Source organism: Drosophila elegans, unplaced genomic scaffold (assembly GCF_018152505.1).
Source record: "Drosophila elegans isolate 14027-0461.03 unplaced genomic scaffold, ASM1815250v1 contig_476, whole genome shotgun sequence".
NCBI classification, from domain to species: Eukaryota; Metazoa; Arthropoda; class Insecta; order Diptera; family Drosophilidae; genus Drosophila; species Drosophila elegans.
This window is the reverse complement of record NW_024545863.1, coordinates 12,120,677-12,144,345: the sequence shown is the minus strand read 5'-3', so window position 1 is coordinate 12,144,345 and position 23,669 is coordinate 12,120,677. Positions and strand designations below refer to the sequence as shown.

At 37.7% G+C, this 23,669-nt stretch overlaps 1 protein-coding gene and 1 non-coding gene across 2 annotated transcripts in view; both read right to left on the bottom strand.

Annotated features, from left to right (window-relative positions):
* Window positions 1–225: 225 nt before the first annotated feature.
* LOC108137460 (ras-like protein family member 10B) overlaps window positions 226–23,669 on the bottom strand; it is a 42,455-nt gene continuing 19,011 nt past the window's right edge. Inside the window, 6 exon segments of the mRNA XM_017259164.2 lie at window positions 226–2,773; window positions 2,846–2,913; window positions 3,451–3,564; window positions 3,669–3,782; window positions 11,254–11,376; window positions 17,322–17,894. Of these exon segments, the coding sequence (XP_017114653.1) occupies window positions 2,614–2,773; window positions 2,846–2,913; window positions 3,451–3,564; window positions 3,669–3,782; window positions 11,254–11,376; window positions 17,322–17,678 (936 nt within the window). The 5' untranslated portion in view covers window positions 17,679–17,894 and the 3' untranslated portion in view covers window positions 226–2,613.
* On the bottom strand, window positions 16,659–16,731 carry Trnam-cau. Its single transcript has one exon. It is a non-coding gene; the product is annotated as a tRNA-Met (tRNA).

Here is a 23,669-nt window from a genome sequence, read left to right as displayed (position 1 = left end):
CTACACTAAGTACAATTTGTTTGCTTCCGTTTCCGGCCGACATCTATATTCAATTGCTTAACATTTAGTTTCGGTGCGTTTTTCTTGCTACTCTGTGGTTAGCTCCTGTCCAATTAACAATTTGTTTCTACTTTGCATTTGCGTCATGCCTTTTATTATAAAAAAAATAACAGAGATCATGAGCGCTCTTAGCACTTTTGTAATACTTATCTAAACGTAGCGGCTTTCACTTAAAATTAATTACGTTTGAATGGTTTGAACAAACAACAAGCGGCTGAAGCATTTGATTCGGTAATACATATTTTAATTTGTAGACTTTAATTGTTAAGTTGCTACACCTAATTTCTCCTCTTGTTTTAACTGTCGCAGGCAACGCGTTGCTTAAATATAAATAATTCAACAATTGTCTTTGTTGCGTTTATTTATCTGTTGTTTAATACCCTTCAACTGTTTTGCGTTAGCATTTTTATTTTCCAAAAATTAACAGCCATTTTGACGAATCCTTAAATGTTGGAAATCAAAGACAATAACTTGAACCAAACTCGTACAATTATCGTTACATTTATATATGTGTATAGGTATGTATGTTCCATATAAATATGTCGATTTTAGGGCTTTTCTGTTGCTTACTTGCCAAGAGTTTATTGCAAGTGTATAATGGGTTATTTCAGTTTGGAAAGTGACATGTTATGAACACATTTCTCAAGTTGGGATCAGTTCGGTGACAGATGCGAATGCTGGAAAATTTCCGGTTTGAATCAGTTTAACAAGTAAGCAATTTAAGCTGCTATTTAATTGTTATTTATCTTTTTATGGTATATGTCCTTTATCAAAGCCGGCAAATATTTATTTAATAATTTTAATTATAACAATAATGGTTTATTTGCTTTTGCATTATTATCGATTTTGCATTGGTTATCCTTGAAATAATTTCAAAAAATTGTTTCGTATTCATTATGCGTTACCTTAACTATTCATATAATCTTAGCCGAACACTCAACTGGGAGTGGAACCAATTTTTGGCAGTGCGCCCAGTTATCTACCTTGAATATCAGTTAGAGCTTACTTATATTGCTGTAAAAGTCGGTTTCCATAGCTTTTCGCAAAGTTCTTCCTTTGAAATCTCTATGTACAAAGTCAGCCTTGATTGCTTTTCTTTTGAGTAGTTTGAGTTGTTTTTGTTGTTGAGGTAAAGAAAGAGATCGGCATGGTATGTATGTGTTACGTGGATCAGCACTGAATATAATTAAGTTGGCAATGTCCAGCAGATATAGCAGTATAGTGACACACTACCTAACTAGATGATCAGTTTGTCATCACTACAATACGATGCACAAACGTTGCTATGACCTTTAACCTATGATCTAATAATTTCGAGTATGCCATAATAACACAATCGTCGTTTTTTGTGCGCTTCAATCAAGTTGTAATCTTAATTTAGTCTAAGGTTTACTATGAAATATTTGCTTCTGGGTTCTTAAGGCTTCTTGATCACGGCTCCCTCACGACAAAAGTGATTTTTATTTTTCAAAATTTAAATTAACAAAATCATGAAGATGTTGGAATCCTTTTGGAATGATGCGATTATTGAGTGCCATATGGAGAGCCTCGAATTGTATTTAATTACAATTACATTTTTGGAGGACGTACATTTTCACGGATGTGCAACAGATAATTATGAGGAGTTTGGTGGCATGATTGTAACTCTTTGATTTTACCGCCTTCGGTCGTTTTCCCAAATACTTAAGGCTATTTATTAAACTGCTCTTAATCGTACCTTGTCCTAATATTAAGAATTTCTTGTAATTCAGTTTCGGAGACTTGACTTTACTTGACATTAACTGACGTTTTGTTTGTGGCCTTAAGAACTAATTCTTGAAATGATCACAACGTTAAAGTATGTTTAAATATATGTGTATAGCTAAGGTTAACTACTAATACTTATGCGAGTACTTATACGACTTTGGTTTGTTTCGATAACAAGGTTATTCGTTCGTACATAAAATGTATTGTAAATTATGGTGGGATTAATTGCCTATTTACGTTCCACGACTGAAATAATAGCCACAACGATAATAATAACCATAAAGAAATCAAACTTTTCGCCGACATTTGTTGCTGCACTTTGCGGATATCGCTGCATATTCATGGCAACTGCAATTCCTGCCAGCTCGCTGGCATTGAATTGCAAATGCGACGCACAAAAGCTGTCAGCAAGAATCCGGAGTCGCACCCAGACGTCGATGCTGCTGGCCAAATGTATCCTCCGTCCGGCAGTCAGCCAGTCAGCCGGTCCCATTGCCATTCAAATGAGCACAGCAAAAAGCGCCCATAAAAGCAGCCAGAAAAATGCTATAATAACGGCAAACAAAAGGAGCTGAGGTGGTGGGGATTCGGGAATGCGGAGTGTGTCCACTAAAAAAATATATGTTAAAATATGCAGCAGCCAGCGTTGCATCAGCAAGGGGCAACAATGTCATCTTTGTGTGTCCTCCTTGGAGATTGCGTATACGCCACCTTGCCCCAGTGGAAGCATGTGCTGCTCGTAACGAATTCACTCGGTTGTAATGCGCCAGATCAGAGCGTTTGCTTAAAAAACTTATGCAACATTTGCTAAAGTATTGTACAGCGTCCTTTATTCCTAGTTGATTGTGAGTACTCAGTGCCAACCAGGCCACCGACCCCGGCCACGCCTCCGCCGGCACCGCCGCCTCCTCCCGTGCTGGTGCATCCCATCAGCTCGCGGAACACGTCGCCGATTTTGTAGTTGTATCTGCCGAAGAGTCCACACAAGAAACACCCGGTTACACAAATCTCTCGACAGATATTCATATGAATTACTCACTGCGCCGAGCACTCGACATAGCCGCAGCGCCAATGTTTGCGCACCAGCGTGGAAATATCCTTGAGCTCCTATGAGCGTGTGGGTGTGCGATAATGGAAAGGATTCAATATTGAGTGAAAGCCTGCTGAAAACTAATAACTGCGGACTGTGAATAGGAGAGCTGCTCGTTTTTTGGCTCAAACGGGCTATTGTTTCGATGCCCTTGCAGAGGGTTTAAATTTCGGGTTCATAGCCAACCCTTTAAAGTATTGGGTCGATATGGATGTGTTAAACTTCATAAACTCTTTTAAGGCAAGATAGCTTTGACTGCAACATTCATTTTTTAAAATATATGTTTATTTTCTACACATTGGTTTTCATAAAACAATTAATAATTATTAAGATTTTTTAATTAAATTAAGACACCTATCAGATTTATTTATTTGTACAGTTAGTAATATTTGTTGTACATAAAATAAGACCATACGGTTGCCATTAAAAAAACGTAGATACAGTCAATACTATTCACAGTTACATATTTATATTATATAAAGCTAGTTAGTACCCTTTGTTTATTGAATTGAATTGAATTAATTTAATTTGAAATTAAATGTTTTTGCACTCACCTGCGAGTTGGCCTGCGCCTCAGTCACATTGTCAAATTTATTGCCGACCACAATTATGCTAAAATCACGATGACTGAAACTGTCCAAGATTTGATCTCTCATCGAGCGGCAGTACTGAAATCGAATCGGTGTCATTAGGCAATCGAAAAGCTCCACATTCACTGGGTTTTTGGTTTGACGGCATCACCAACAACAACCTCACCCACACCCACACCCACCTGAAATGTTTCCAAATTGCCCATGTCGTAGACCAAGACATAGGCGTGCACCGTTCGCAGCCCCAGCGGATGTCCGTTGTTCCATTCAGCGAAGTTGTCAGCCGGAAATCGCTTCTGGCGGGATTGCCATGCCAATTGGTCGTGTGTTTGTTTTTCATCAGCATATTTGCCCAAACAAACAGGCAAGCAAGCACGCGTATGAAAAGCAAATATGAAAACGGAAAAGAGTTTATGGCATTTAATAGCGGCTCACAATGCGCAGATATATGACATAAGTACTAGAGCCCTGCACTTATCATCTATTTGGATGTGAAAATTTGAATACAAAATAATATTTAGATATCAATGGTCATGGTAAATCATCTGGATAATTTTTTAAAAATCGAGTAAAAGTCTCCAGTTTGTTTTTACTGACATTTCCTGACACCGAAAAATTAAAATGTGTCTGTGAGTTACCAAAAAGTGTAGCAGTTGAATATCAAAGTTCATTTTACGGAGCCAAATTTGCCCAAAGTTCCGTCATTAATTCGCCCACTTTATTTCAAGTCACATAAAAGTTGGCTAGAGCTAGTTCAACTGTAGCTGAGAATTTCATTTGCCTTCGCCTTATCTTATTTGTTTAGGACTTAGTTGACCACTCTTGCGGCTTCAGCAATCTTTACTGCCCGCAGCAGTCGCATTATTTGCTCGAGCTTACTGCTGCATCCGTAATGGGATTCATTTATTCACCCGCCTTCTTGCGAACGGAATGTTTCACATTCCACATTTATTAAATGCCACTGAAACTGTTGTCACAGTTGATATTTAAAGAACAGAGCTTCTCCCACAATGACCGTAAACCCCAGCAGTTACACTTCAACATAATGATGCATTTACTGCGGTTGCGGCGAGCGTTGTCAGTAAATAATTGTTGCTCAATTAGTGCAGTTAAATGTGTTGCCAAGCCAACAACGCAGAACACACAAAGAAAATAATAAAAAGCAGCCGTTCCAATTAAAATACATTCTATGTTCTATGTTCTTTGAGAGCAATAGAATCTGTGACGAGAATGATAGGTGTTTTTTTGCATATTTCACTGGTTTACAAATTTAAATCGATGAAATCCTTCAGAGATCAAACCTTGATTTTCCGGTGCAGATGGACTCCCTGATTAAAAATGTTACACTCACAATTTTTTGTATGGTGCCATTCGTTTTTTAAGTGTAAATAACGTTTTTCACCTGTTTTCATGCCAATTATATTTTTTATCCCCAGTTCTGCTTAACCGATTTCTCTCATCGATAGCTTATTTCACTAGAAATGGTTCATGCTTCAACTTTCCCATACATGTAATAAGGATAGGTTTCCTTATATAGACGCTAGATCTCGACAAAGTTTAAATAAATCAGCAGGCATTTTTTTAATCAGAGAGTCCATCTGCACCGGAAAATCAACGTTTAATCTTTGGAGGATTTTATCGCTTTAAATTTGAAAGCCAGTGTTTTTAAAGTCTTAAGGAAATTATTCCAGTTTATATCAAATAAATTGAGAAAGGAAAGAAAGGCAAGATTAATCCCTGATATTCACTATTTAAATTAAATATTAAATTTGGTTTTACTACGCTTTTTAGCGGTACACTGCTTTTCCCAAAAAAAAAGGCTTTTTGATTAAGAAAGGTTTCAAATTCATTAATGTAAAAGACAAGGAAAAAGAAGTAAAAATGTATTTTACGCTTATAACAAAATGGAATAATACATAAAATTGCCTTATGTATTAAAAATTTTAATTAGATATATAAATTAAATAATACATAATATTAAATACAACGCATATAATAATATTTTACTTAATATGGAAAATATTAGATTTAAAACAGTTACTATTTGATTTAAATACATTTATTGTAAGTTAAATATGGGTTAGGTGTAAAATATATTTTCAAATACTAAAATCAAATCCAAAATTGTTAAATGAAAAATGTATTACATTTTAATATTGTTATATTTAAAATAGAGTACAAAATTTTTGGATTTACTACGTTGTTTGACCATTGTAGGGTCAATATACTTGCATTGGCATTAAACTTAACAATGATACGCAATGTTGCCTGTGAATCAAAGGCTTCGATTCAATAGTTTCTTACAGTTCTTAAGCCTTAATTTTAAAATACAATTTGTATGAATTTATTGAGCAACAACATTTACCATTTCAAAGGGCGGGAGAAAACTTCTGTTTTATAATTTACTTAATTTGTGAAATTGTTTTTAGGTAAGCCTCAGCCTCTTACACTTTACGTTTTCGTAGATGACACCTCCTTCAAAGTATCTGAACTAAACAAGAAGGGTATAAACAGCCGAAAACCAAACCATCCCAAAGACAAATGTCGGCAATATTCTTCTTCAGTGCACTTATTGTTGATTACTTTAAGAGATTTTCTTTTGCCGCAGAGCCATAAATCAATCCCCGAGCAGATCTTTTTGAGCACAGACGCGTCAAAAGGCAAATCAGCAGGCAATTTTCCACCACAGGCAGGTGGCCACAGTTTTCCCACTCCGGGCCCTAATGAGCAGAAAGGAAGATGGAAAGAAAGCGTGCTGCCCACAGCGAGACAGTAAGTAAACGTTATAATTAAATTTACGTCGCAGCATTTTGGGCGCAAACAAAAGTCAAAGGCCGCCTAGACAAGAAGAAGAGTCGAGACATTTTGGAGTAAAATTTAGAGTTGACTGCTTAGCTGCTATCTTGTAATGGTTATTTTCCACTTTTTTCGAAAGGATTTTAAAAACAGAATTTTAAAGTCACCTAATCGATTATTTTGTAAGGCCATTCTAATGTAGAAAGTAAAGGTGCGCTGCATTTCCTTGCTCTTATTTCCAATTACCGAATGCAGTAACTTTTTTAAAAATGTTCCTATTTATTTATTGTATAAAGCCAAAAATAGATTGTTTACAAAAAGAATAAAAAAGGGTGTACAAATTGTATCTATATTTGTATTTATAATATGTTTAACGTTCTGAAATGGGTCGGTAAACAAGTATTCAAGTCACTACGAAGCTGTCCATATATTATGTCATCACGGTTTTCCCGATTTTTTACTGATATGCTTATTTGAAGAGCACAATTCGGTTGATTAATATATGGTACAAATAAAAACACTGTCGAAACAGAAATTATAAGAGGATTAAAAACCTTTGAAATGGTCGTGCTAATTTATTTCCCGGAAGTTAAAAATAGGATATTAACAAAATTTCTGAATAATTGGACTTTAAGGGAGGTATATTCAATACGTTGGCTTGAACCATCTTAAGTATAAAGGATATTATTTAGTTATTTATTTATTTATTCGCCAAAACAATGTTTACTGGCTACATCTATATATTTGCTTTAAAGTTGCTTTCCAGTCTCAAATTTTAAATAACAAATAATAAGAGATTGTAAAAACCGTAATTTAGCTACTTTTTAAAAGGCATAAGTTGCCAGCACTATTCGCACCCCCTTGGTTAGCACCCCCTCAACTCCTGACCCCGTGCACGGGTGGACAGCTCAAGGGTCCGCATTCCTTGGCGCCTTTGCGTCCGGTCCTCCGTTTCTTCAGTTCTTTGGCTTGTGAGTTCTCCAGCCCTCCGGTTGCCCCATCATCCCCTTTAAGACGTCTTTTGCCCCCGCCCCCGCCCCCGTCCCTGGCTGCTTGTGTTTGGGTATTGTGTCATTCCGCCTGGCAGACAGTCGACGCCACTCCCGTCGGGCAGTAACTTAGCTAGATTTACGTTTTTGATTAAATTTCATTTAATTTGCGCTTCCCGGCTCTCTGTTGTGATTATTGTTGCTCTGTTAATTAACGGGCTGCGAGCTGGCATCAAATGCGAGCAGCTCCTTAGCCAAGATTCTCGATGTCTTCTGGCCCGGTTGTAATTGTTGTAATTGGTGCATTGTTGGCGCCTTGGCTTCGAGCCAAGATGGATGGGACACATGAGGGCTTTGGACGGTATCGAGCTAATGAGCTGAACTCTTGAAGTCTGTCTGGCGAACTGCCTGGATTTTTTCAACGAGAGCATCTAGGGCATCAAGTTTAATTAATTATTTTACTTTCGCCCTTGGTGGATCAATAACGTAAATAAGCTGGCTTATACACTTTACAGTTCACAGTGTTAATAGGTTTTATACCATTGGTACAGTCTTTTGTGTTAAAATATATACTTTCATAAAATGTACGATTTTTTTCTAGTTATTTTTTTTTTATTTGTTAAACATTACAGCTCAGTTTAACAATAATATTAATTTGAAATATTTCATTGCTACAGAAGTTCATATACCCTTTCGGCTTTTGCAAAAATGAAACATTCTTGAAAACATTAAAATTTTGATTTTTTTGCGTATATATTTAAAAACATTGAAACTATGGTGATTTTCAGCTCAATTACTCGATCGTTCATAGCGTCCGATTTGAATATCATTAAAAGCGCATTTAATAGTTTATCAAATTATTTCTATTTTAAAATAAATCAATTAAACAGAGAAAGTATTTTAGATCAAAGAAAATTGGTGATTGTATTTTAATTAAATAGAACAAATTTTTTAAACCAGTTTCTTTCTTTAGATGAGGTTGTTTTTCTCATTGTAGTTTTGTTATGGAAATCGATTCCGTTCACTGTTTTGCATCGGAAACTTAAAATATGTAGGCCTTTAATGTTTTAAAAGTTAGCCATGTAAAAAAGATACATTTCTGTTTGGGAGGATTCTAAAAATAAATGGGCAATTGTGATATTTCTGAAGATTCCCGATTCCGAAGTTCGTAGGCATGTTAGTCCGGTTCATTGAGTCCAGCCCATCGTATTGTCATTTCAAGTGGCTTAAAGGAGCGTCGCTCACTTTGAGAAAACAATGGCCAACTAAATGGCCTCCTGTTCGCACACACTCACTCACACACACACACACACACACACACCCACACACCTCAAAAAACATCTGTACCCGCTTTTCCCCCGGTTTATATGTGTATATGAGCGAAAATCTGTTGGAAAATAAATGCTGTTTGTACAAGTGGAAACCATTAAGGTGGACTTTGAGTTATGACTGCCAGCCAGTGCACTTGACGATGAAAAATTCACCACAATAAACAGGCGACAGCGTTACCAACCTGAGAGCCCCAGTCGCCAAACCAAAATAAAAAAAAAAACCCTGTTGGCCCGGTTTTAGACAACAGTCAGCCATTCGGTCAGCACAATGAACGGACAACAAAGAGCATAATAAAATGGGGGGCGAGAGAGAGAGGCGAGGCTGTACTCGAAAACAAATTCACGCCAAAATGGACATGAATAAGTTGAAAGGCATTGAGAGGTGGCGCTGTCGAGAACGGGGGCGGTACGGGTCGCCCAGCACGTAGTTAATATGACAATGGATGTGGTTGGCTGCCTGCCCGACTGCCAACTGCTTTTTGTTGCCTGTCAACTCGTTTGGTCCGCTGGCCATTTGGTATTCCTCCTGCCGTACCTATTCGTGCGGTTGAGGTTGGTGCTGGCTTGGATATCCATGCCGTCGCCATAGAAGTTGTCCTTTATCCGCATCCTTTGGCGACTTTGTCAATCCGGCTAGGCACACACTTGGCCTAGTTCTCGATTTGCTAGATCAACGTCTGCTCCACATCTATTCATCCATGGAACAAACGATGCAGTTGTTTTAATCTATGTAGGACTGGCTTAAAGATATAGCCTTGTTTGTGCAGAGCTATACTATCATTCCGTCAAGGATCTTTTATTAATGTTTAGCGATATTAAATGCTTTTTGTGAGGGTAGTGCTTTCCAATAGTATTTTACTCTATAGTAAGACAAAAAATCCTCTCTTTACTGGGCAATTCAAGCTTTGAATATCTAAGAAGGCCAGGAGGAAAAACCAAACAGCAACTGGCCTTGTTCAGTGTATGTTCCCTTAAATATTTTATGGCAGTTAAACGTGGCAGACCCAAAGACAAAAAGCGGTGGTCCGAATAGTGAGATGTAAGACAGTGCTGGCTTGGTTGAGGAATCTCTTTCAACATTTTCGGTGTCAGTTTGTGATTTGTGGTCTGACAAAACTACTCATAATTGCCTAAGTTCTCAGTCCACTCTTTAAATAGTGAACTGGACTCACAAGATAAACGGATAGTCGGTCAGAGGGCCAAATTTTACGACCAGCCATAATTGGGAAATATTGTAGTTCTGGGACAATTTGGCTGCACCAAAGTAGTTAAATATTGATAATATCCAACTACGCGTTCAACTGGCATCGTAAACTGTTGACGTTGACTGCCATTTACCTGAATACTTTTAACTGGCAATTTAAAAATGTATTCTGGCCACCACTTTTATGGGCCCAACGAGGCCTTAATAAAGTCAACAGTCCGTGCTAGTCAAACAATATTTTTACAGAGATGGGCGGTAAAGAATGGAGGCTTGCTGAAATATTCAATCTATGAAAATGTATATATACAGCTAAAGTGTATTGTAAATGGAACATTTTTAATTAACATTCTCAAAATAAATTTTTGTATCATATTTGTTTTTTGTTACGTGTATGCTTCAATGATAAGTTTTAATTTTTAAAATGCTTATATACTTTCTTTATTTTCAAGTTTCTTTCAATAGAAAATTAAATCGACTGTTTAGACTTAAAAGTTATGCAGCCAATTCGTTAAACATTCTTTTTGTGCTTAAAGTGTTATGCAAAAATTCCAAAAACCAAAAATATGTAACCAGAAAGTTTTCCCGAGGCAACATCAGGAGTTGCGCCATTTGGTGTTGTGGTCGCTCGTTTTCTGCGTTGCTGTAAACTGTTGCTCGAGGCGCTTCTGGTGCGATGATTATTAAAAACAAAAAGGAATACTTCGGCATGCCAAAGTTTTTTACACTTTAAGCTTAAAAAGAGTTGAATCGTTTTACTGACAACTACTTATAATTTTTAAAACAGTACACAACACAGAGAATTGCCAACTAGTCTTAATGGCAGCAATTAGATCTAGTCTTCATTTTAAATCAAATTTCAAATAAATGGTTAAAATTGTATTAAATAATATTTAAAAAATAAAAACAGTGTTCTTTTATGACTGCATTAGAAACTCCTAAACGAACGATGCCCGTCTGCTGGGGTGGAAAATGTAAAATATGGGGGGAAAAACTGTTCAGCCCGTAATGAAAGTGCAGAAGGTACCAGTTTGAGTCTAGACAGCACCGACAGCAGGCTCTGTAACAAGAAAACATCGCAAGAGGACTTAAACTGTCTTCAGGCTAATATTTATATTTATATTTATGCTGGACGAAGGCGGGGGGGCGGCAGATTGTAACTGGTTAGGGCTGTGGATCTGTGAGGCAATTTAGATTATTTAGCAATTTATTATGGCCAGTGGGCAGAGATAGGGAGAATTTTTAAAGATATCAGCACTATGAAATTCACTGGAAAATTGCATAAAAAATAGTTTGTACATAATTTCACAAAATTCCTTAGTATGGCCGCGCACTGACAGTAGGAAAACTTTTAACTAAATTACGGAAAAGTTGGAAAATGTGGCAAGGACTGTGGCTGGGATGGATTTATTGCGGGCTCGGGCCTGCCAAGTGGCAGGTGCTTACTCACCTGGGGCGGAACGTCCAGTACCATCAGCTCACGTATCCAGGTGTCGCAGACCAGACAGTTTTTATAAATCTTGCGATGTGTTGTCGTCTGATGAGCACTGGGAAAGTCGTGGTAGAAAAATTGCTGCAAATAAGCATGAAAAAACAGTGTCAGTTGCATCATATATGCCGAAATTAAATATTGTTATGATTGTAAAATATTGCATATTGTATGTATTTTCCATCATCAAATCATTTGGCCCCATAAAAACCTTGGCCAAAAGCAAACAGAGCTTTTATTTTTTCAGTTTCTTTTACACACAGCTTGGTCTTCTTTTTTTCTATTTTCCATGTCGAACAAACATTTTAAATATGCGCTCTGAGCTTTGGCATGAGGTCCTTTGGCCGGCTAAATCTCACAAAAACAGCCACACATATTTCATGGACATTTTTAGCTTATTAAAATTGTAAGCGCTTAAATGTATGCTATGGTTTTTATTTTCTCCCTGGTCGTGTAATCAAATAAAGTACTAAAAGCACACCAGTCGCTGGGTAATGTTAATATGAGCTATGTATATATGTAGCGGAGTGTAGGATTGGTAAAAGAGAATTCTAAAAGAAATATGGCTCTGGTTATTTAACATAAACTATAAAAGATTTCTAAAAGTTTATTAGATAAGCTAATGAGAACTATAGACTAATTTTGGATGGCAACTGATTAAAAAAATATTCAATAAAATCTAAGCACTTTTCAATCAACTCTTCGTAACCCTTAACTTCTCTTTAATTTGTTAATATTTTTTTGTTAGAGTTCAGACAAATTGAATTTTAAATCAATTCAAGTAATACCATAACCCCATTGAAATATAACAAGTTTTATAATGGTATAAATTCCAAAAATACATTACTTTTATTAGCGACTCTCTAATTTTCTCAAAACTGTATGATAATCTTTTAATAAAATCCAATTTCTTTTAAATAAATAAAATAAAAGCGGGGGCTTTCACTTTAATTTGTTAATAAATTTGTAGATCCCTAATGCTGCGCTTCACTAGCTCTTTTAAGTCTCGGTAACGAGCCATAACTCTAATCCAAAGCTCATAACGCACACGCGGGTCTTTTTTGGATTCCACTCTGTGCCGTGGTCGAAATGACCCCATTAACCCGCAGCCCTTTGAGCTGCCGAGCTGCTTTGAGTCTCTTATTGGGTCTTTACTCTGGGGTCCGGGACCAAGAAGACGAAGTTGCCCGAGCGAATCGCAGTCAACGGCAAGCGTCCTAAAAATAAAGCCAAGGCCGACGCAGATATAAAATACAGTTTGTAAAAAAAAAGAAAAATGATAATGAAAGGCGGGAAACGGGGCGGATTGGGCGAAGATTTTGACTGTGACCGGTTGGATGTGGGGCCCCGCAGCGGGTATCAATGCATGAGCTGAATGAGTGACAGGCTCAAAGGATATTTAACGCCTGATTGCGTTTTAAAGTGATGTCTTGTCTGTCCAAGAAGCCATCGACTAGATTGCCAATTTACCATATCCCTGATTGTATTCACACAGTGAAAAAAATTCAGTCATTCAGCCAGTTTAACTAGTCGAGTTCGAAATAGGCTGGTTTCAAAATATTTACACAGCTATTGAATATAGAAACGTTTTAAATGCGTAATCATTATTGGTTTTAAGATGTATCAAGAAAAAAACTTCTGTGTTTCTTGAATTTTCATCGATTGTTAGATTGTTCTCCTCGAATATTTAAAATTAATATTTTTGAAATATATAATTCTTTTATAGATTCGCTTTTAAAATGCAAAACATTCTAAGAAACTCTCAAACTGATGAAATTATATGATTTATTCTCTCAGTGAAAAGCGTTCGTTCCCACGATCCAGCGCTAGTCTAATATAAATGCAAATTCTATTCTGCCAATCAGCACGGCCATTGTTGTCAATGCAATGAAATCAGATGCAATTTATGCGCACTACCATTCAATTACCGAGCGCCAAAAAGGAACCAACGAGGCCAACCACCGGAAGCGGAAGTGGTCAGATAGCAAGTCGTCACCGATGGTTGGCCTAAAAGCGGGAATGACTTTAGCGCAGACTTTCTAAAATTATACGCTGCACACACAAGCACTTTCCCCAAGGAGAAAGAGGACGTGCTAAAGGGGTCAGATCGCAGCGCTTGGCATGACATCGATTCACATCTCATCGCTTTTATGTCCCCGCTCCGCATATCATTGAGTTTTATTTTTATTGAACTGGTAATTGAATAAGAAATGACATTGATGGTCTCTCGTAGCCCGACGCGGTCTGCAGGTCCTGTTTCCCGTTTACAGTTTCGAGCACCGTTCTCCTTTCTCTGCGCTCCTTTCTCTGTCCTACTTTCTCCGAGTTGCTGCCGTTGTCGTGGCCGGCTTTGCGCCTCTTTATGCTTTTTGCTGCCCCATAAAGTGCAGGACATTATCCGTCGCATAAATAAACACGCCGGGGATCCGAGCAGCTTTTCCAAATTTACCCAAATAGATATTCATTGCGTATTCTTTATTGCTATGATGCACTACGTTTTATATCTTCCTTTTATTTGCTGGAATTAGCACAGTTTATGGGAACATTTTTGGTCGGCAGCGACGAAACGGAATAAAGTTAAGTCAAGATAGAAGTCATGTGAAATTTCGCATTCACTACGACAACAGGTGTAGTTGAAATTGTTTTTCTCGTCAGAAGTGAGCGATGAGTTTTTTTTACTTAAAATATGTTTCACTTGGTAGATATGAATTCATAACAATATTTTGTGAAACATAAAAAAAGTGTTGGCAAGTGTTGGCACCACAAATTGAAATTAATGTACCATTCAAATTTTATTTACTTGGACCTCGAGGTAAGTTCTTTAAATTAACCAATGTTCAACAACTCTTAACTAATATTAATGAAAAGGTTGTTCTTTTAATCTAAACATTGTTTTTCGTGCACAAAAAATATCTGTTATTTAAATAAACATATATGAATTTCTTCTGCACCCAATATAGGCAAGCCAATATATTTTTTTTTTTGGAAAATATCGATCTATGGCGTTTTGACGTGCTTGTGGCCATTATTTTGTTTGAACTATTTAAAATATAATCTAAAAGTTATTTCTACTCTGTTTGGTGCAAGTTATAGAAAATTTGATTTAAATAAATTTGAGCTATGAAACATGTTTATTGTGTTTATCGCAGTACTAAAAATATGCGATGTTTTTGTTACATCTTTTTATTGTAGTTATTGTAACAACCGATTTGCTTTAACCTGTTATAGCCATTATGTAATTTGATTTCGCACTCTTCGTTTACACGCCTATTACATTAACGCAGCAATAATAATTTGGGAAATGTTCGAGCTTTAACCTCTTGCGAATGACCACCCATAGACGAGATCCCATGGCTTGACCGCCAACAGCCATTAAACAGGACGTAATTGATTTTGCAGTGCTTAAAACGCCATAAAAATGCACAAATCGCGCATTACACACAATAAAAGGCGGCCAACGGGAAACGAAAAAAGAACGATGGCGCGAGTCAAATGGCGGAAGTTGGACAGCTGGGCTTAGCAAAGGATGAGGGGCCGTGGAAAAGCGGTCCTAAAAGCCAGCGCACAAGCATGCGCTTAGGTTGGTGGAAATTAAACGCAGCTGCAAAGCACACACAAACAAATGTATGGAAAATAATGGAGAGCGCAGCGGGAAAGCAAATGGCAAAGCGGCCAACTCGCAACTGCCAACTGCAGTTAATTGAATTTGCCGAGCGAGAGGTGAAAGGTGGGGGGCTGGAGGATGAGGTTGCGGAAAATGAAGCATTTTCCATCCCGAGGCTTATACTCTATTTGCAAACAATTTCCGTTGCTTCGACGATAAAGCAGCTGCAGGCTGAGCAATAAATTGTCATATTTTATGTTTTATGTGACAAATTTTGTGTACGAAAATTCCGGGCATTAGGTAGCTTTCATCATCTTGGGTCATAACTTTAATGTTTACTTTTTTCTTTTATATAATGTATAAATCACTGCATTCTCCCATATAGTTTAATGATTTTGTTTATCTAAGTTTTATTAACTACTGTGTATTTTAAATATATAAAAAAAAAGTAGAAGAGGTTAAAGTTCAGTGCTCCATTCTTAACATTGTATGCAGAAAACATATACATTTTACTTTGCCGGAATTAAATTGCTAAATTTTTTTTATTGGCGCATTTAAATTAAACTTGTAAATGTTGTTTGATTATGAAATTAATGCATATTTTCTTTTTAGCTTAACAAGAAATTTTAAATTTCTAAGATTTGTGTAGAAAATTCCACTTTAAGAGGGAAATTATAACTCATGACCTTTTAAATTATATTTAAATTCTGATTGGAAAGATACTTATTTTTATAGTTTTATTGTACTATCTTTGTACGTATCCGCATACCCACTTTAAACATATACAATTTGGTGAACTTATACCTATTAAAGATTTTTAAATTCGTGAGAATTACAGTGATTTTCCAGACTCTTATTAATTTTGGTCTCTTTATGTTAACAAATTCCAATAAAGTGTTCCAGTGCCATAGTCACCCACATTGTTGATATACCCTAACGCTGAGGCAGGCACCCCCGGTAAACGCATGTGAGGCATTTTAGCTGTGTGCCTTGCCATTGTCTAATTACAAAAGATAAACCACAAAAGATACGATGCGAAGCGCAAATCAAATTAACGACGCTCCCACACGCACACAAATGCAATTAGCAGATCTGGGAAAAGAGTGTGGAGGAGAGGAGGGATGTGGGTCCTGGCTGGAGGTGGCTGCATAGGTGGCTGATGCGCTAAACATCGGCGATGAGAGCCAGCTGCTGGCATGGGACTGGTCTATTAAAAAGTTTGCCGCTCAACTTTTTAGCTTTCATCGGGGTCGCCCGATGCCCATTAATAATTTAAAGCCAAGTTGGAGCATGAAAAGTGCAGCGTTTGCATCTCTGCATCGTTCCATCATCCCACTGGATCTACCGTTTTGTTTGTATTGGGGAAACTTTTAATCAGGAATTGTGTTAATTGAAAATGCAATTTATTATTGAAAAATTAATTAATGCGAATCGGCAACAAGGACCTTTTCTATGTTGCTGATGATTGGATCGGATTGGACTAATGGTTATTACAGTCATTAATTTTAATTGCATTACAAAATTGCACTTAACCAACATTTAAATTATCATTGGGGATTCCGTATTGATTACATCAATTAAGTAGCCATGTCCAATGGATGCACTTTGATCTTTTAAAAGTACACGAATTTATTTAAACATGTGCTGAGATTTAAATAGGATTTTATAGTAAATCTTATGATACATTCGTGAAGTTAAGTAGGATTCCGGCAGAGTAGTAGGAGTAGTAGAAATAAATTATTGAGCGACCAAAAAAAATTGATGCCCCGGGTGAGGCTTGAACTCAAGACCTTAAGATTATGAGACTTACGCGCTGCCAACTGCGCCACCGAGGCCTTGAACATGTGGAGGCGATAACAGCTTATCAGCCAGGTAAGTGATCTAAATTTGGATCTTTTGAACTGCATGAAATGCACAGTAGCCAAATCAACTCGCTTGTGTACACTCAGAAAAAACCTCCTGGGGTCTGAAGAATATTTTCTTTCGGTTTCCTGGCGTGTTCCTTATGTTATATGTTAAATTTGTTCAACTTGTTCAAGAAATTTCAGATGGTGTTTTAAAAAAGACAATTGCATTACATAAATAATAGCAAGAAATATGTTTCTTACTAAAAATAAAGGAAGTAAACTTTGGCAGGACCATTGGAGCATTGAAACCATATTTACGGACGAACGGATTTAATTTAAATACATACATTCTAACTGAAATTGTAATACGTTCTGTTTGGGTATAAAAATAAGGTCGACACAAACAAATCATTGTTTTGTACAAAGGTACACTCAAATCAATTGGTCAAAAGCAAAATAAAATAAATGAAAATGATCTACTTTTTTTAAACTAGTAAAAAGAAAAACCTATGCCATTGACTTTCGGGACCGAGAGTCGGGCAAATATCTTCAGGTATTGGCCTTGTGTTAGAACTCACCTGTAATATGCTTGTTTTGCCGACGCCAGTAGCCCCCAAAAATGCGGCTTTAAGGGGGCCCTGCAGCCATGGCGGCTCCGCACCACCCTCCAGAGTGATGCGCTATGCCGAAATGCACTTATTCTGTATATGAAGCTCCATTTCAATTGAGATCTTTGTTGTGTTCGCTGCTGCTGCGACTGTGGCTGTGGCTGCAATGGCGGTGGCTTTGGCTTTTGATCCTTTGGCTCCTGCTGCTGCTCCTGATTTGTTGTTGCCTGCTGTTGTCCTTGCACTATCACCGACATAATCAACGCTTCGTGTGCTACCGATCAATAGTTTCTTAGAGTTGGTTGGCGATATAGTACTACTCCACATTATATTATTATTATAATTGCTTATAGTATTATTGTTATTTTTCTGCTTGAACGACGCCAGCTTGACTGATTTTGCGGTACTCGTTTGGATAGAAGTAAAAGTCTTAAGACGAAGCAACGCCGAAGCTAAGCAGCTAGCTTCGAAATGATCGAGGCCAGAGTAGCAATCAAATTGGCTGCAGTTTTATGTTATTGCTTAATGTTTCCTTAATATGTGCTGTAAGGGGAAAAAAAAGAAAATAGATATTGTTTAGAAATATAACTCTAATGCAGTGATTTACTTTATTTAATATAGGTAGGTAGAGATTTTTAATCCGTGTATGTTTAAAACCAATAAAGCTTTGTCGATTTTCCGCTGAATTTGTTAATCGTTGATAACAAAACGGTTTCTAAAAATAATAGATAAAATGTCTAATCTATATGTTAAATTGCTTACTGGAAATAACCAAACAATTTACAAAATCGTAAATCAATTTTGATTTTATTTAAACGCAAGATTGGTCGCTATAGTTTAATTAAAATGACGTTTCCCAAAAGTCCGACAGGTACAAAGAAGCAAAAACAAATCAATGGCAATGAAATAAATTGGAAGGGACGTCGAAAAAATTGCTCTGCCCCAAAATGATTTCGTGCCAATCAGTTTGAACTCTACTAACTGAATTTATTGACTCGCCAGCGGATATTGCACATTGATTTCAGTTTAATAACATAAATATTGTTGGGCCCTGCGCCCACCGCCTTCTGATTTTTTTTGTGTTTCTCCTCCGGGTCTCTTTGCATTGCCAATAATAAATTTCAAATTTCACATTTCACTTCCGCTGCACAACGGAAGTTGATTTCTGGCTCTCGTTTTGGCCAAGGGCGCATTTTCTTATGGCCTATTTTTTGGGAAATGGAAAAAAAGGACCACCAAAAGAAATAACATTAAGTGTGGCGTGAAAAATGTTTGGTAATTTGGTTTTTCGTTCAAAGTATTTTGGTCGAGGGTGGACCAGAGTACTTGTAAATTACTTGAGAACTGATTTATAATTAGAAAAGTTTCGAAAAATTGGATTGGGGTTTGATTAACGTTTCGTTTGCAATTTGAATGCTCGTTAAAGCTTTTTTAAATTACTCGGAAGCCATTTTCGGGCTTTTAAGCATTCACACCCACAACATTTTGCGCCTGCTCTTAATTAGTTAGACATCTGCCAACAGCTTCATCTATCATCCATCATCAGTCCACCCATCGCCTCCGTCTAGCAGTGAAACTTAATAAATTTAATAACCGCAAAATGTGTGGAGACAGGGTGCTAAAAATGCCAGGCAGCCGTCGCATCGTTGGCGTATTTATAGCCCACATCTTCATCACCATCCGCCCAACGCCCACATCCTTTGGCAGTTTCCTTCCCAGTCACCTACCGAAAAACCATGCGTCATCGTGGCGACGCCCACACTTAACTGGGTACGTATTGTGCGGATGCCAGGAGCAAGACGAAGCGGCTGATTTGATTTGATCAGATATGATTGAGAGCGTCCGCCAAGGGCACGGCTTAAACGACGCCCAAACACACGGAACCCGCCGAAACAGCACGGCCCATCGTGAGTCGCTCCAAGGCCAATAAGCGTTTCCGGAAGTAAGACGAGCACTTAGGGTCGAACAGCCTATACCCTATATAAACACTGGCTATCCCTCAAAAAAAATTTAATTCAGAACGGGAAATAAAATGAACATTCACAAAAAAAACTCTGACACAAGATTTGTTAAAAAATATTTAAATTATTCATTTCAATATACCTAGAAGAAAAACACTTTGTATTTAATAAAATTTACTATGAAAATAAAAAAATTTAATTCAATACTGGTGTTTAATATTTATTTTTATATTTTTCAATGCTTATTATAATATTCCTTATTTATGTATAACTTATATACAAATATGATTTAGTTCTTTTGGTGTAGCTTATAATACTAAAATTATTTAAATATGACAAAACTTTTTGAGCTAACTTTAACGTATACTTTCTTCAAATAAAAATCCTAGATGGGCCACAAGAGATTGGCATCCCTTAAAAAACTTGTAAATTTGCATCCCCTCGTAAATCTGGAAGTAACTTTCCAATCGAACCCTAAGTTCATGATGGCAGCGCTAGCACTTTGATTAGATTCTGAAGGGCGAAGTGAATTTAATTTGGAAAACAACACATTTGGTTGGGCACGTTATGGCATTCGAGACGGCGTGGGGATGTCTTTTGTCTCCGGTCTCAAGACCGAATTCATCCGCCCCGTGGCCCAGTTGATTGATACGCTCTCAGCGAGCGCCGAAGTACGTAAACAAGTGCCTGAGGCTAAAACTGAGGCTGAAGTGGGGGCTTAGGCCGCGTTGTGTGTGGCAGTGGCCCGGAGACACAGATCCTGGCAATTGAAAACTTTCCACTTTTGGCAGCACTCCAAGGCCGCGGACTCAGAGCCGGAATCAAAGCCAGACAATTGTAGCCCAGTTATTGTGTACATTTCTGCTGCTGTGTATATTGTAATGCTTTTATCTGCCCGCCCACTCGAGCCTGTTCCAGCGAATTTTATGCTGACAGGCTCACGCAACCTGTTCGCCTCGAGTTTTCCGACTTTTCCGGGTCCGAGTCCGAGTTCGACTCGACTCGACTTCCGGCCACTTCATGGCCTCCCTCTTGCTTTATTTTAAGCCCACTTCCACTCTGTCCTTTGTTTGTGCCCAGAGCTTTTTATGCTACGTGCCACTAAAATTTTATTGGCTTATTTATTGTTTCTAGAGCTACTTGCTACAGTTGTTTTGCAGCCGTGCCTGGGCTTTTCCCTATTGTATGCATTGAATTAAGCGTTAACAGTAGACAATCAATTACAAGTTTTAGCCATTTTAATGGCGGGCTCTACGCTTCAGTTTTTCAATGAGTCCCAAAGTTGCCTATAAAGAATAATAAAACAAGGGTCTAGCTAGCTATAAAAAAAAACTGCAGAGGCATCACCTAGATCCCTTTTCTGGGAACTATTTGGGGCAACATCCTGCAACATTTGGGGGACAGGAAGGGCGTGTAAATCTGCATATGTGGGCGTGTCCTGTAGACGGGCGGAAATGAAATGTGTGACACTCGATGGCAGCGAATGCCAGCGAATGGCAGCTCTAGGCGGATATTGATTTCGGTGTGTGCACACAAACTGTGTCAAGAATAGGAAACATTTACCTTCATGTCGGCTCGCAGAAAACGGAATATTGAGTTCCATGCTGAATCTAAAGTCAATTTAATGTTACAGCTCAATATGTTTGGTTCGTGGTTTTACAATGCCGATAACTGTACAGGGAACACTTGAATTCCCATAATTTTATATTTTTTTTTAGAGTAAAAAATATTAGAAGTTTATGTATCTTTTTTTCTATAACCTACTATTACTAGAAAAAGCAACTTATGCTACAGTGAGATCTAAAATTAATTTTAAAGTATGTACATCATTACATGGTAATTTTTAAGAACTAGAGAAATATATTTTTAATTTTAAAAATTAATAGTCCAACAATATACATTTTATTAACATAATCTTTAGAAGCGTACAAACCGTTTAGATTTTGGCGCTTTCTTTAATTGCTGACAAGTTACTCTAGCTTTTGCGGAATTTATATATTATTTGTTTTAAACGTTGCTTTCCTAATATTGGGAAATTTATTGGTTATCGAACCCTGAAATGTATTTAGCTTAACTACAATTTAAGCTTGCAAAACTTAAATGTGTCAACTTACTGTAATCTATAGAAAATGCACAAAATTAAATTATTGAAGTTATTACAGCTTATGTCTTTATGTTTTTAATTAATACAAATGAACAGAAAGCTGTGAAACTAATTGCGACTACAGTCTACCTTGAGCAACAAGACCTTAATGGATTGCCACCCTTTTCTTAATTATCATTACACTGGCTTCCACCCTGCCATTGGTTACGCAATCCATTCAAAACTAGCTAAACATAGCAATTTGCTCGTTAAGCTCCGACATTAATTCAAATTATGACGAGAATAAAGCAAAACAGGGCGTTTAATCAAAATGCTTAAGTAAATCCCTGGCAACGGACGGAGGAGCAGGAAGCAAAGCGATGACTCGACTCCCTGGGAAGACACTACACTTTATGTCATTTGCATTTTAAGCACACCGCTCCAATCCCTCGTCCTTTGTCACGTTTTATCCCGCCAGCCAAACGCAAGTTTGTGTCGCAGCCTCAGTGCGCATTTCATACGAGCTAATTTTTTTACGATTATATGCGCTTAATAAACGCCATCGCCCGTGGAGCCGCGATGAGGTATATCATCTGAGGAATCTCAGCCCGGAGTCTCCAAGCAGCTGGGTTCCATCCCCATCCCTTGGTGGTCCTTCCCCCATCCCTGTCACGTGCTGGGCCCACTGCTTTGCCCAAGCATTATCTAAGCCAGCGCAGCGGAAGCGAAGGCAACGCCATCATCACCAACACCATCATATCAAACACCACAGCGGAAGTTCCTTCACACATACACATGTCAGGACCCACACGCACACACGCACACATGCCGGGGGCAAGGATAGCAGATAGTGCCAACTCCTTTTGGCTTGGATTTCTCCATTGTTACGTGTGTCCACACTGCTTAAAAGGGATTACTTGACAGGAATTCCAATGAGAAGGTTTTGCACTTTAGAAAGTTATGAAAAAAAAACTATTAAATTGTGTATACCCTTTAGTACGGAGAAGGCATAAAAATACTCTTTCATCCCTAAGGCAATCTTAAGCCCCAAAAAAGGGTGAAGAGTGTTAAAGCCAAGCAAATATTTTATCCAGAAAATCCAAAATGAAATATTAATTTTTTTATGTTAATTTTCTTTATTTGTGCATAAATTTAATTTTTATGTTTAGTCTCTAATTATTTTAACCAGACAATCCAAAATAGAAAAATCATTTATTTATGTTAATTCTTTATTTGTACATAAATTTAACTTGTATGTTTAGTCTCTAATAATTTTAACCAGAGAGTCCAAAATGTGTGCATAAATTTAAATTATATGTTTTGTTTTTGTAGAAGTAAATGAATAAACTTCAAAATTACATAAGCTTCCCCTGTTTTACAAATTTTTGTTGCTCTCCATTAAACACTCAAATACTTTCTTCATGTTTTGAAAGTGTAGTAATCAGGGCTTAATAAATTTTGCATTAATGACCTAGCAACTTGACACCAGAGACTGGGTAGATACCAGACTGTCTGCCCATCTTCCCTGCTAACTACCTCATTGTCATTTAAAGGGGCCGATGGTGTATCTTTGCTGTATATTTTCCTGGTGCCGTATTTGCCAGTATTTCCTCAGTGGAAACACTTGAGCACTGCCAATGTGTTTGGATTTCGTTGATTTTCGCTTGCACGTGTAATAAGGACTCTCTCCTATATGGCATTTGGCTTGGCTTGGTTTGTGTATTTACCAAACAGTTTTCCGCCGATTGACTTCCTTTTGCATATATTTATCCCGGTGTCCTTGTGCGGTGGCTCCTGTCGCCGTAAGAGCGCGTTTTGAGTGTTCAGCAAATATGCGGGTGCTAGGCAGGGCTTACCGCCAACAAGATGTTCCCAGCCACCCAGTGCCACGCCCATCCTAAGCTCCTCCGGATTCAGTTTCCATCTTCGGCTAGTGGGGTGGCAGAACTTAACACTGTCCGATTCGGACTGAACTTCTGCTCAAAGTGCACCACCAAATGGATTCGCATTCGGTTTACTTCCCCGTCCCCCTTGGTGGATCTTGGCTCGGGTAAAAACTTTTTCAATATTTCAAGAGATTTCGTGTTTTATTTATTCCCTCTGCCTCGCAGCTGCAGCTTTATATAATTGAGTGGAAGGAAGCAGCTTTAACCGCACGAGTTAACCGTGAAGAGGTGGCAGTGGCAAGGGCGTGTCCAGGATTCGGTTGCAAAGGGGATTTTGAATAGAAGCCCTTCGATCCGGCATCGCAAAGTGGAGTTACGAAAGTGCTTT